The sequence below is a fragment of the Pelodiscus sinensis genome, chromosome 14 (assembly GCF_052426305.1).
Source record: "Pelodiscus sinensis isolate ZL-2025 chromosome 14, ASM5242630v1, whole genome shotgun sequence".
Lineage (NCBI taxonomy): Eukaryota > Metazoa > Chordata > Testudines > Trionychidae > Pelodiscus > Pelodiscus sinensis.
Genome location: NC_143065.1, coordinates 10,151,011 through 10,164,483, shown reverse-complemented (window position 1 = coordinate 10,164,483; position 13,473 = coordinate 10,151,011). Strand labels below are relative to the sequence as shown.

Genomic DNA, 13,473 nt, shown 5'->3' with positions numbered 1-13,473 from the left:
CAGGCCACTCCAGGGCTAAGGGAAGAGTCAGACTTTTGAAAGGCATTTAACCAACATCTTCCAATCTGTATTTTAAAGGGCAGTTGGTTTATTGTTTAGTCTGTTCTTCTGAACGTCCGTCCAGTGCGGCTTACAAAGCTGTGGGGACGGTCTCGGCGAGGAGGCAGTAAGAGCTGTAAAACAACTCTCTGAAGTGCGTGAAAGACGGAACACTCCCTGTTACTGCTGGCCGGCTGAGCTCCAAGAGGTAACCAGCTCCAAGCAGGTGAATCCTGGGATTCCATGCGATGTTAATTCACATGCCTGGCAATGTATTTGTCTTGCAGTATTTCTCGGTTGACCAGATTTCTCTCCAAATCCCAGAAGTCTCCACTGTTAAAGTATATGATTTGGCGGCTTTTTTAAACCATGTTTTTTCTGCTTAATTGTTTTTAAGATCTGGATAACATTGCTTTGTTTACATAGAGGATGTTTAAAAGCTGAAGCCATTTCGTAGACTTTCATAGTCACTGTGTATTTTCTAGGGGCAGAATCCTGGGGTCACATGTTAGAGTATGAATAAATGGATGGGTGTCACCCGACAATGTAATTGTAAGTAGGTGTGAATACTGTCATCCAAGTTGAGGGCAGTAAGCTGTGATATTTCACCATATGTGATTGTTCTAATCTTCCCTTTAAAGAGCTGGAAGATAAATTGCACTTTAAGGCCTGGTCCACTCGATAGAGTTTTGTCAACAAAAGTTAAGCTGACAGTCAAAACCAGATCTGACTGTTTGTTCATGTGCACACAGCGCTCCTTTCCTTAGAGTGAATCCACAGTGGTGCTTTAGTGCGCAGAGAGTAGTGTTTCCTGTAAGCTCAGGGCTTGGGCAGCTGCCCAGGAGAGTTTGATAATCGACTAGGTGGCATCTTAGAGTGCCCAAAACCAGCAGCAGCTTGTGTTCTTCAGGTGGTGCATGCTTGCATCTCTTGGTGCGCACAAGTTATTCTGCACATGGAAGAAATGAGGGAACATTGAATGTGGGCAGTTGTCCCACTGTGCAACTTGCAGGCTTCTGCAGCTAGGAGTTGTGGGAAGATGGAATGGATTGGTGTGTGTCATGGGTATGGGCTCGCTGTCCCATAATGCAGCATTCCATGGGCTTCCAACGGTGTTTTGTAGCATTTTTTTTCCAACAGGCCTGCACGCCTGCATATCTGTCTGCTGAAAGGCCAGATCTCTCTCTGCTGTCCATGTGGATGGTCATGCAGGGTCATGAACTTTCCAGTGTGAACTGGAATCCGTTGCCTGGCCCGCGTACCATGGGAAACCCAGTACTCGATTGCTCTTGGTATGTACCAAGCAGCTGCGCACAATGGACAGTTGCTTTGGAACAGGGTGCTGAGCCTGCGTTGTTACGCAGATCTGCGATGAGCAGCGGCAGCAGAACTTCTGGATCCAGAAAACCACTTGCCAGGAACTGAGAGCAGGGCAGAGACCAAACTTGAGTGCTGCCCTCTTGATGGAGAAGCCTGTAGTGATGGCTGCGTGGACGCTGGTGACTCCAGATCACTATCCGGGTTGCAGAGCCATTCCTTGCCTCCTGCTAGGACTGACTCTTGCAATGTGCGTGAAATAGTGAATGGCTTTGGCAGTAGGTTCCCCTGAGTGCAGTGAGGTGATAGCTGGCAGGCACATTCCCATTTTGGCTTGGATTGTTTCGGGCCAGTACAGCCGTGGAGGAGGGGGGTACTTCTCTGCTGTTGTGGGTGCTGGTGGTTCACTATGGCTGTTTCACTTGCATGTTGCCCCTTGTTGATACCTTCAGGAACGCTGGCCTGTGCAGAGCACCAAGCAGGGACTTTCTTGTAAGGCCAGAAGATTTCACTGAGGGATGCTGAAATGCCCATAGGGATCCTGGAAGACCCAGCATACCCCTTGCTCCAGGAGCAGTCTTACACAGAAAACCTGGAGAGCAGCTTAGTACGCTTCCAGCAACAGATGGAGCAAGTTGCAGAATGACCAGAGGATGTGGCTGTGGCAGATTAAAAGCAGGGTAGCGCTGCCTTATGGTTATCTGTGCACTCAGCTGCCAAAGCCTCTGAACAGTTACAAACCAGCTGGGGGAGCCTAGTGCTCAGGCAGCTAAACCGCCCTGAACTGCTGCTCTTGGAGGAAAATGAGGCGGTTTGGCTGAGCTGCACAGGAGCAGGCTGGTGCGGATTTCACAACTCCTTGTCTGTAATTGTGCCTAGCCCTGTGGCTATAGCAACCAGGCAGCTGCTCTGGGGCTCTCAGCCCTGGCCAAGCACCATGGAGTTGGCCACTGAGAACCTTGCTGCTCAACGTCTGCTAGTTTTTTGTGGGCACAACCTATTTGATCTTGAAGGTGCCCTAGGACTGCTCGTTGTTCTTAGTTACAACCTCACAACACTTTTTCAGTTTGTCCAAAAATCCTGCTAACTGTCTCCTTGTACATACACATGGCCACGTCAGGAAGGGGCTTATAGATACAAGAGGCCTTTGATCTTCAGCTTCTGAAAGCCTACAACTACAGCAACCACCCAGCTTACAGTTCCCATAATACTGAATCAGCAGGATGGTGCAACCAGGCTGTGGTTAACAGCTGTTCTTGCATAAGGAGCATCCCCCCTACACTGAAGAGAGTGTTGAAACACAGAGCAGGAGTGTCTCACCTCAGTGTTAGGCATCTTCTCCAAGGAGCAGCCTGGCTGGAAGGAAGGGGGCATGGCTTAGTTGCCTCTGCCCCTTGGAGCATGGGGGTCCTGCCATCCTTGGGCACAAAGCACTGGGGTTCCAGATCCAGCCCTGCCTATGGTTTCCTGGGGGAGATGCCTGTTTGCTGGGGCATTCGCTGCAGCATCCAATTGCCAATCAGTGGCAGGACAGGTTTGGCTACTGCCAGCAAATGTTAACGGGTGGGCAGGGCAGAAAGAAAAAGCAATCCCTCTATTTGTGATTGTCTCTTAAAAAGATTTATTCTCTCTCCTTGCCTGACTGGCCCTGGGCAGGGAGAGCGCAGGTGTGTGTATATATATATTTATATATATATAAAAAACAAGGAGCTTGGTATAATGTACACTTTACAGAAGGGCAGAGTCAGGAAGACTGAAATTAAACCCAACACAGCAACGCCAATGGAAACGAGCTAAACATCAATGCGGCAGCCCCCTGCTCATGGTGCACCCAGTGGGGAGGGGGGACAGGACTCACCAGACAGCCATTAGGACAAGGGATGGGCCTGCAGCATCCTCCAGCTGATCACCCTGCTCCCCAGCAGGGGGTGCTGCTGCACCAGGAACATTGAACATGTCAAATCTCAAACTGGGCTAAATGGTGCCTAAACACCAAGGGGCCAGCTTGAGGGGGACCTGTGGCAGGGGCTGGACCCTGCCTGTGACTGCTGGCAGCAGCTGGGCCCAGCATGTTGAATCATCTGGTAAGCCCCCAACCTGCCTGGCTGCCTGCCGCGTGCCCCCCCCCCCCCACGGGGGGGAGGGGGGGAGAAGAACCATGACATCACACCAAGGTAGCAGGAACAGAATCACTCCTGTGCTGCCACCGTGCCCTGAGCCATCTCCCCCTCGCCACCATGCAGAGCAATCCATCCACCCCCAGCGCTCTGCAGGAGTCTCAACGGGCTAAGCCCAGGACTCCCCCTGGGGTGAGGCTTTGCCCCCCCCCAGCACCCCTGCCAGGCAGACCACCCCCCTCAGCTAATCCAGGCCCCAGGGAACTCAGCGGGCAAGTGGCAGATGGAATCTTTGCTTAGGTTGTGGGTGGCCTGCAGGTGCCAGGCAGGTGCTGCAGCATTTCCCAGACCCTAGAGTATGGAGGAGTGGTCACTCCACCCGGGGCGGGCTGGCTGAGCCAGCCCCTCCCACCCAGCAGCCAGCCTGGCCAGGAGCAGAGCAAACCCATGGCTTCCTCTGATGGACAAACTGAAAGGGTTAAAAGAATGGGGGGGGGCAGGAGGGGAGCTGCGTGGACAGTTGGGCCCTCAGTGTGACCAGCAGCTCCTCTTTGCGGGGGGGAACAAAACCCAAAACAACAGCTTCAACCAAACCCTTTTTACAGTATGTACAGTGCCCTGGGCAGCCCCCCACGCAGCACAGACAGCCCCAGGCAGGGCCAGCCCAGGGCTCCCGAGCTGCAGAGTGAAAGTGACAAGCAGGGTGGGGGAGGTGAGGCCAGCTGGGCGCTCAGCCCCTTGCCACAACACCCCCATGCTGTCTGCAGGCTAGGGAGGGGCCTGGTAGCACATCAGCAAGGCCAGCTCCGGGGGGCAAGGGCCTCTTAGGCTGCCTGAAGCACTAAGGGGGCTTGGCCCCTGGCCTGGGTGCCTAGGCCGGTGGGGTGGGGTGAACGTCACTGCCTGGGGCAGGGGGTGCGCTCAGCCCCACCGGCACGTGCTCGCCCCTCCCAGGCCCAACCCAGCTCAGGAATCAGACACTAAAATCAGCATCGATTCGGCAGACGGGCCAGGCTGCTTTGGGGCAGCCGCAGGAGACGACCTGAGCCAGCATGGGGGGCCTACAGCTGGGAGGGCTGCTCAGCAGGGACTGAGCAGGTCCTGTTTGTGCCAAATGAGGGCCAGTCTGCCCTAGCACCGGAGGCGGGCAGCATGGCAGCGCTGTGGCGGAGCGGAACGGGGAGGGGCCGGCAGGGGCACAGAGAGATTATGGGGAGGGACACCCAGCAGCAGAGCACCCTGCGGGGCCGGAGCACCAGTAGCCACCCTGGCAGCCAAGACTCAGCCGCTGACTCTACCCCCAGCTGGACTAGTCGCTGCGCCCCAGGCCTCTGCGCTGCCCAACACGGACCAACCTGCTTCACCGAGGGGCTGGTGCTGCCCAGTTCATGTCACGCCCTGGTGCTGCCCGCCACGCGCGCTGCGGGCCCCTCCCCTTCCCTCCCCTCCCCTCCCTGCAGCCACCCAGGCAGCTGCGCCCCAACAGTCCTTCCCTGGGACTGCGACTCCAGGGCCAGGCCGCGTGACTGCAGTAACCTGCTCCGCTCTGCCACCGCAGGCGGCAGGAGGGCTCAGCAAGGAGCAGGTCTGGCTGGTGCCCCCCAATGCTCCTGCTGTGTGGCCCCGGCCACACTGTGACCTCCGAGGGACTCCGGCTCAACCCCCCTCTGCCTCCATCGCCTCTTAGGTGGCCTCAGGCAGGTGTGTCGTGTCGCTTCCCTTCCAAGGGCCGGTGGCCAGGCGAATAAATAGCCCTGTGGGTCCCACCTAGCGCGGGGCGTGGGGGCGGGACGCCGCTGTCCGAGCGGGAAGAGGAAAGGCTGCCTCTGATTACGGCAGGAACGTCAAACAGAACGATCAACACCATTCAACTGATGTCCAATGGAATCTCCAGTACGTCCGCATGTGAGCCAGTCACATGACTTGGTACAGCCTCTGTCCTCCAATCGCAGCGCACCCTGCCGAGAAACCGAAGGGGAAATCACGCCGGTGCCAACGCTGCATCCCCCAGGGGCGCCCCTGCCCTGGTGCTGCAGGCCCAGCACCCAGAGCCGGGGATGCGGCAGCTGCCCTGAAATCAGCCACTGGATTCCTAACAGCGTTTACTAAGCAGGCAGCTGTCCAGGGGACGCCCAGGCTGGAACAGCAGAGGCCCGGGGGTCAGTTATGGGGCACTGGCAGAGCTGCCACAGGGATGGGGAGCCCAGGCTGGGCTAGCAGGGGGCTGCGAGTCAGGAGTGAGGGGCACCAGCAGAGCTAGACACGGGGAGCTTGGGCTGGAGTGGCAGGGGGCTGTGGGCGGTGGATCTAGGCTGGAGTGGCGGGGGGGCGGGGGTCGGTATGGTGGGTGGAGGATCCAGGCTGGAGTGGCTGTGGGGGGGGGGGTTGGTGCGGTGAGCGGGGGATCTAGGCTGGAGTAGCAGAGGGCTGGGGGGGGTCGGTGCGGTGGGTGGGGGACCCAGGTTACAGTGGCACGGGGCTGTGGTGAGTGGGGGATCCAGGCTGGAGTGGCAGGGGGCTGTGGGTGGGAGTGGGCGGGGGTTCCAGGTTGGAGTGGCAGGGGGCTGTGCGGGGGGGGGGGGGGGGGGGTTGCGGTGGGCGTGGGATCCAGGCTGGAGTGGCAGGGGGCTGTGTGTGTGGGGGGGTGCGGTGGGTGCAGGATCCAGGCTGGAGTGGCAGGGGGCTGTGTGTGGGGGGGGGTGCGGTGGGTGCAGGATCCAGGCTGGAGTGGCAGGGGGCTGTGGGGGGGGTACGGGTGGGGCACGGGGGGGGGATCCAGGCTGGAGTGACGGGGGCCAGGTCGGGAGTACAGAGCACAGGCACAGCTGCGGGACACAAGGGCAGCCCCTGGCTGCACCCGCCACCCTGCTCCCCACTTGGAAGGCCCAGGCCCGAGTGTCAAGGGGCCGCAGGCTCACCCCGCGCAGCCGATTCCAGGCCCTGGGCCTCCCCCGGCTGGAGTGGAGCAGCAGCCTTACCGTTCTCACCTCCGGGGAGGCGGGTACAGGGAGGGAGCGGAGCCCTGCTGGCTGGCCACGATGGCCGTAGAAGAGAGACCTGCGGCGAGAAGCAGAGACGGGCGTGATCGGGCTGGCGGACGTCACCGGCTCATGGCAGCCCCGGGCCGTGGCCAAGGGCGACCTGGCAGCTGCGCCCTGTCCCTGGCCTGGCTGCTGGTCTGAGCTGGGCTCCGGGGCTGAGCTGACAGCAGCCCGGCAACCTTCCTGGGTTCTGCTCCGAAGGTGCCAAGTCCTCGGCCCAGGAGTCGGTGCGAACACACCAGTGGGCTCGCGATTCGCCGACTGTTCCCACGGTGCGGGTGCGGGTCTGACTGCTGTGGGCACCGGCTCTGCGCTTGTATTCAGGGAGGCGCCAACAGGCCAGCCGGGCGGCCAGTCCGGCGAGCAGCAGCACGTCACTGCCAGTGCCCTCGAGTGGTGCCAGGCCCCCCGTGGCGCTTTCCCAGCAGCGCCCAGCACAGCCCGAGTTCTACCCAGGCCAGTGCCTTGCTCACGTGACACCTCAGCCGGGCCAGGCTACGGGGGGCCGGGGCTCCGCCGTCGCTCCTCAGCGCAGGGCGTCTGCTAGGAGCCGGGCCTGGAGGGGCTGAGGAGCGAGCCCAGCAGGACCGTGCACCCGGCTCTGCCATTTGTCCCCTGTAACCGTTCACTCTCCACCTTTCCTTGCGCTACTAACCTGGAGACGGCAGCGGGGGACCGGCCCGTGGGCTCCCCGGGGTCAGAGCTCAGGGCCGGGCGGAGTCGAGAGACGGGGGTCAGACCCTCTCACCTGTTGCATAGGGCAGGTTGTACTGTGCTGGCAGCAGCGAGTACCCCAGGTGGTGGTGGTGGTGGTGGGTCGACATCAGGCGCTGAGAGGGGGAGGTGCGGGGCCGATCTACGCTCCTTTCTCCACCGGCTGCTCCGCCGATGCTGCTGCAACCGCCGCCCCCCCCGCAGCCCCGCTCCCTCTCCTGAGACGCCTTCTCGCCGATCTGGAGAGAGCACAGACCCAGTGAGCCCCGCACAGGCCCTGCCCAGGAGGAGGCAGCCCCGCCAGGACAGCGCCACCCTGGGCCCAGGGCACGGCCTGCCGCGAGGGCACTTCTCCCTGGGGCGCTGGGTCCTGCCAGTCCCAAGGGGCAATTCCAGCCACCCCCACAGACCCGGGCTGGGCAGGGAGGTGGGGGCTCCCCCGTGGCAGGGGAGCGGGCTGCACTAAGGCCTACCCTCTGCTCGCCTGCAGGGCCCAGCAAGCCATCGCTAGAAGGGGCCCGACTCCAACCCGTAGCCCCCGGGGGGCTGAGTTGCGGGAGGAGCCTCTGGCCTACGCTGCAGCCTCCTTCCCCTGGAACAGCCCCCAGGTCTTCCAGGCTGGTGCCAGGGCCTCCCAGCCCCAAGCCGGGCCCAGCAGCCTCTCCCAGGCGGGAGGGAGAGATGCCTAATGGTCAGTGCCCAGGCTGCTGTAGCCCATCACTGACTGACCTGGGCGTGGTCACCGCCAGGCCGCCACGGGCAGCACACGCAACGCTGGGGTCCGTCCGGGACCTTCCAGGGGTCTCCGTGGTGGATCTGGGACTGGCTGTGCCAGCGTCACTCCCAGGGCAGGAGAGGTGCCACCCCCGCCCCCCGCCAGCTGCAGCCCTGCCCCCCTCACCGTGGGAGACTTGCTCTTGTAGTGGCTGGCGTGCTGCTGCAGGATGTCCAGGGCCTTGGACTCGGAGCTGGGCTTGCAGCTCACGCTGGGGCTGGCTCGGGCCTTGTCGCCGTCCTCGCTGCCCGAGGCCTTGCTGCCGTACGGGGAGAAGGAGTAGCTGGAGGGCAGGTAGGAGCCTGTGGGGGGAGGCCAGTCAGAACGGGGGGCTCTGCTCCGGCTGGGGGCAGCCCATGCCACTAAGCTGAGGCCGAGAATCGGGGCTCCCACAGCCAGACACACCTGCCCACCAACCAGCCTCCCTGCTGCTGGGGCTGGGCCATGGGGGGGCCAAAGGCTCCCTGGAGAAGGGCTGAGCCCTGCCCGGCCCGGCCCCTGCTTTCCCATGGCAGCCCTGCCAGCTGGCTGCATCTGCCTCGGCCCGCCCTGCCCCCAGCTGCAGGGGACCCACGCAGGGGCACCAGTGTGAGGCAGGGGGGCTGCATTGTGAGCGCCACTCAGCTCACCCAGCCCCTCAAGGGCTGACAGCCCTGAGACGCACCTGAGGCGGGGCCAGAGGAACCCGAGGCGGGGCCAGGATGCACCCGAGGTGGGGCCAGAGGAACCCGAGGCGGGGCCAGGATGCACCCGAGGCGGGGCCAGAGGAACCCGAGGCGGGGCCAGAGGAACCCGAGGCGGGGCCCGGATGCACCCGAGGCAGGACCCAGAGGAACCCGAGGCGGGGCCCGGACACACCTGAGGCGAGGGCCAGAGGAACCCGAGGCGGGGCCCGGACACACCCGAGGCGGGGGCCAGAGGAACCCGAGGCGGGGGCCAGAGGAACCCGAGGCGGGGCCCGGACACATGCCTTTCCCACAGGGCGAGCACCCCACACTCCCGCCTGCTGCCAGTTCCCCCCCGGCACCCGTACCTGGGTAGTTCTGCATCATGACGGCGGGCATGCCCCGGTAGCTGGGGTGGCTGGGGTCGTAGGACTGGCTGTAGGAGTAGCCGTGCATGTAGGGGATGTAGGACTGATGCTGGGGGAGGGGCGAGGAGACGGGGACATGGACGCTGGGCCTGGGGTCCTTCCCCACCAGGCGGGGCTCCTCGGGGGCCGGCAGTTTGCACTCGGAGCTGGCGCCTTCCTTCCCGTCCTCCTTGGGGCCGGGCTCTTTGCTCCGGCTCCGTTCCTCCTTCAGCTTCCTGTCCCGCTCCTCCTTCCACCGCTCGTCCTCGCTCTTCAGCTCCGAGTACTTGGCAGGGTACACGTAGGTCCACATGCGGGGCTCCGTATCCTGCACCGAGCACAGAGCCCGTCAGAGCCCCGGGGCCTGGCCCCTGGCCCCCGCCCGCCGGCCCCCTGCCCGCTTCCTCCCCACTCACGCCAGGTGTGTCCGGGACCTGCTCCCCACTTGCCTGCCGCCTTCCCCTCCCCAATCCCGCCAGGCGTGTCCAGGCTCCACGGGGCTGCAGAGGGCAAGGCGGCACACAGAGGCCGGAGGCAGAAGGGGGGCAGAGTGTGGGGCCAATCCCCCTGCCTGGCTTGCTCACCTCCCCCAGAGGCAGAGGGCTCTGCCGGCTTCTCTCCAGTCCCATGCCCAATGCTATGGCCCTTCAGGGCTCAGTTCCTGGCCTGAGCCCAGCCCCACACACTGCACAGCTGTGCTTGGCTGGCCCTGGCCGGTCCAACACCCCTGAAGAAATCCAGCTGGGCCCCACCCCTAAAGCTGGAGGGGAGTGACCCTACCCTGCGGGGAGGGGACAGCTCGCCCCCCCGCCCCAGCAGCCTGAAAGCCAGGGGAGGGGGCTGAGGTGAGGGAGCTGCGCCCCCCCGGTGAGGAGCAGCCGAGGGGACGCACTCCGGGTGCAGGGAAGGGCTGCGGTGTGTAGGGTTGCCAGGTGTCCGGTACTGACCCAGACAGTTCGGTATTTTCGCCTCCTGCCCGGTAAAAAAATTCAGAAAATACCGGACACCTGAAACGCCCTAAAATGCCTGGAACTTTGTGAGCAGGAAGACAAGATGGCAGACGGCCACCAGTTAGGGCCAAAAAGCCTCAAAAGCCTTTCTTAAAGGGGCCACGCTTTTTTTGTTCTTTTTTTTTTTCTCAATAACTTTGGTGTCTCCCTTTTTTCCCCCTCAACAGAATTTCCCCCCCGGTAGTTTCTGTTTTTTGGAGGGGGAGGGGGGCGCATGGTATTTTTGGTTAAACCATCTGGCAACCCAAGCGGTGCGGAGGGCTTGGGAGGGAAGCGCCACTGGGGCCGATGGAGCCCAACCCCCAGGCAGCATGCCCGAGCGCCGCGCATACCTGTCTGTACCAGAGGACGGGGTCCGCCTCCGCCTGCCGGCCGCAGTCCACCCCGGCTTTGGACTCAGCCGCCTCCTTCCCCAGGTGCCCAGCCTCAGCCACCTTCACCTTCAGCCCCTCGGCCACCTGGCTGGGCAGCTTGGAGGAGTCCTCCAGCTTGGGGATGATCACCGACTTGGCCGACTCGACCGCCCCCACCTCCTTGGCCTTGCCCAGTCCCGACTTCACCAGGTCCGTCAGGCTGGGGGCTTTGGTGAGCGTCGGAGGGACCGACGGCTTCGGCTTCCAGTCCTCCTTGAGGCCCAGCTCGGCTTTCTTCTCCAGCCCACGGGACGGCTGCACCTCCAAGCCCTGCCGCTGCTTCTGCTGCTCCTCGTACTGCTGCCGGTAGGCGGGGCTGGTGCTCAGCAGGTGGGCGTGGTAGCCCTGCTCGCTGTAGCCGTAGGGGGGCACGTAGGCATACTGGTTGTAGTACAGGGACTGCATGTACATGCTGGGCCGCTGCTGGATGACCGAGGGCTGCTGGCTGGAGCCGCTGAGTTCCACCTTCTTCTCCTCGCTGCCTTCGCTCTTCCCCTTCCCCTCTGGCAGCTCCTGCTCCTCCTCCTTCTTCAGCTTGGCGGCCTGGCTCTCGGCGGCCTGGCTGCTGGGGTTGAGGGGCCCGGGGCTGGCCTGCGGGTAGCCCGGGGAGTAGTACGCGTCAAAGCCCTGCGAGTAGGGCGAGTCCTTGCTCTGCGGCTGGGGCGGGAACAGCGCCTTCTTGGCCCCTTCCTTGAGCAGCTGCTCAGGGTCCTTGGCCTTCATGCTCTCCAGCTTGCCCTCCCCGTCCTCCCCCGCGTCCGAGATGTCCGAGTAGGCAGGGCTGCTAGTCTTCACGGAGCCCGCCTCCGCTCCGTTCTGCGTCACCACGTGCAGCGGGGCCAGGGGCTGGGCCGGGGCGGGGGCCGCGTTCTCCAGCCGGCTGGCCCCCCCGATGGAGGGGCTGGGGGCGTTGTCCGTGAAGCTGTAGATCTTGTCGGCCTCGGCCTTGATGCTGGCCAGCCGGCTCTGGTGCGGGTCAGCAGAGCCGTTCAGGAGGCCCTCGCCCTTGGGCCCCGGCTCCCCAGCCTCCCCGCGGAAGGGGCTTTTGCCCTCCTCCGCGCGGCAGCCCTTCCCGGGCGTCGGGGGCGGGTCGGCCTCCTTGGATTCCTTCTTCTTCTTGTCCTTCTTCTTCTTGTCCTTGGAGGGGGTCAGGGTGGGGTTGACGGCGAAGGGCTCCCCCATGACGGTGGGCTTGGGCTGGATGGGTTTGAGCTGGGGGGAGCTGGGCATGGCCTGCACGACGGTGGCGGTCAAGGCGGCGGCGGCGCCGGGGCTGGCCGCGGCGAAGGTGGCCGTCTGGAAGGTGTAGATCTGCTGCGGGGGCAGGGCAGGAGCAATGGGCCGGGCGGACTTCAAGCTTTTGGACGGGATCTTGTCGGGCTTTGGCCCGGCCGGCTTCTTGGCCTTGTCCTGGCCCCTCTTCTCCAGCGGCTCGAAGCCGTCGTTGCTGGTCTCGTCCGCCGCCGAGGGGCCGTCCTCCGAGCCGTCGTTGGACAGGGCGCCGGGGTCCACGTCCCCATCCCCCCCCGGCTTCTTCTTGCAGGGGGCCTTGGCGCCGAACCTGCCCGATGGGGAGGGGCTGTGGGGCTCCAGCAGCCGCACCTTGGGCGTGGCCGAGCGGGCGGGCGAGAGGGAGCCCTTCTGGGAGCCGTTGCAGCTGCCCACGTCGGCAGGCAGGGCCGGCTCCTCGCCGCACTCGCTGTCCCCGTCCGCCTCGGGCTTGCTGTCGTCATCCGTGTGCGCGTGGGCCTGGTGGTACTTCAGCCCATTGATGTGCTTGTACTTCTTGTTGCAGTTGGGGTGCGGGCAGTCGATGAGGATGGGGGACGGGCAGTTCCGGTCCAGGCCCATGGGCTCCACCTTGACCCCGGGTGGGGGCGCGGGCGCCGAGCCCATGGAGTTGGTGCGGATGCGCTTGCTGCCCTTGGAGTCCTCGGAGCTGGAGTTGAGCTCCATGTCGGAGAGGGGCTTGCTCTTCCGCTTGGCCACCGAGGAGGGGCTGGCCTTGACGTCCTCGGCGGCGCCGCTGGGCGGGGGGCGCTGCTCCGAGGAGGTCTGGCTCCCCCGCCGCCCTTTGCTGCTGGCGCCTGCCCGCGTCTTGCTGCTGCTGCTGGTCCCTTTGCTGTCCGAGGTGGCCGCCGTCTCCGTCACCGGCGCGCTGCTATTGGGGCGCATGCGCTTGCCTCTGCCGCGCCCGTTCCGCATCTCCAGGTCGCTGGTGGGAGAGTCGCAGAACCTGGGGAGGAAACACCCGGGATGAGGACCACGGGCCAGGGCCACAGTGTGGAGCTTTACTTCCCTGGCGCTGGAGTCCCAGCATGCAACGCTCCATGGGACCGGCCCGCATACGCAGCTCGGTCACTGGAGGCTCCACCCGCCCCTCCCAACGCCCCCTGATCCCTGCAAAGGTGGGGGGCAGCTCAGGCACCGCAGCCACAAGGCGAGAGCAACGGGCTGCTGGTGCCCACCCGGCATCTGCAGGGCCAACACTCCCACAAGGAGAGCGTCAGGCCCAGCCCGGGGAGGTTAGGGGCAAGGGAAGGGCCTCGCCATTTACTGGCCCCATGGAGGACGGTCAAGCCCAGCTGGTCCCCAGGCCCGAGGCAGACGTGGGCAATGGCGAGTGACCGGAGGTGCTCTGAGGACACTGCTGGGCCCAGGCAAGCCAGAGGGGAGAGACCCCTCCGCTGCAGGCAGCCGCCGGACCCCCATGCACCTGGCCATCTAGCCCCTGCTCCGGCCACCCAGGGCAGGCTGGCAGTGGGTGAGGGAGGGCTCTGGGCCACTTACCTACTGCCCTGTGTCTCTCCCAGACCCAAGGGGATGGGAGGAAAAGCAACCCCCAGAGCCTGCCTCGGAGCTGGGATGTTCCCAAAAGGCCCGTGGGGGGCTGCACCCGGCACTCACCCAGCAGCTCCAGAGCCCCCTGGGAGCACAGAGATGCCTGGAGACGCTGCTGTCAAGGTGCCTCCTCG

The 13,473-nt window shown here is 63.7% G+C and overlaps 1 protein-coding gene across 3 annotated transcripts in view; it reads right to left on the bottom strand.

Annotated features, from left to right (window-relative positions):
* Window positions 1-3,034: 3,034 nt before the first annotated feature.
* Window positions 3,035-13,473, bottom strand: part of ZNF609 (zinc finger protein 609) — a 111,506-nt gene continuing 101,067 nt past the window's right edge. For all 3 annotated transcript variants that reach the window (XM_075897473.2, XM_075897475.2, XM_075897476.2), the window contains 6 exons: window positions 10,418-12,734; window positions 9,037-9,403; window positions 8,130-8,305; window positions 7,263-7,467; window positions 6,452-6,530; window positions 3,035-5,431 (listed from right to left, as the gene is read on the bottom strand). In XM_075897473.2, the coding sequence (XP_075753588.2) occupies window positions 6,457-6,530; window positions 7,263-7,467; window positions 8,130-8,305; window positions 9,037-9,403; window positions 10,418-12,734 (3,139 nt within the window). In that variant the 3' untranslated portion in view covers window positions 3,035-5,431; window positions 6,452-6,456. The remainder of the gene's footprint in view (window positions 5,432-6,451; window positions 6,531-7,262; window positions 7,468-8,129; window positions 8,306-9,036; window positions 9,404-10,417; window positions 12,735-13,473) is intronic.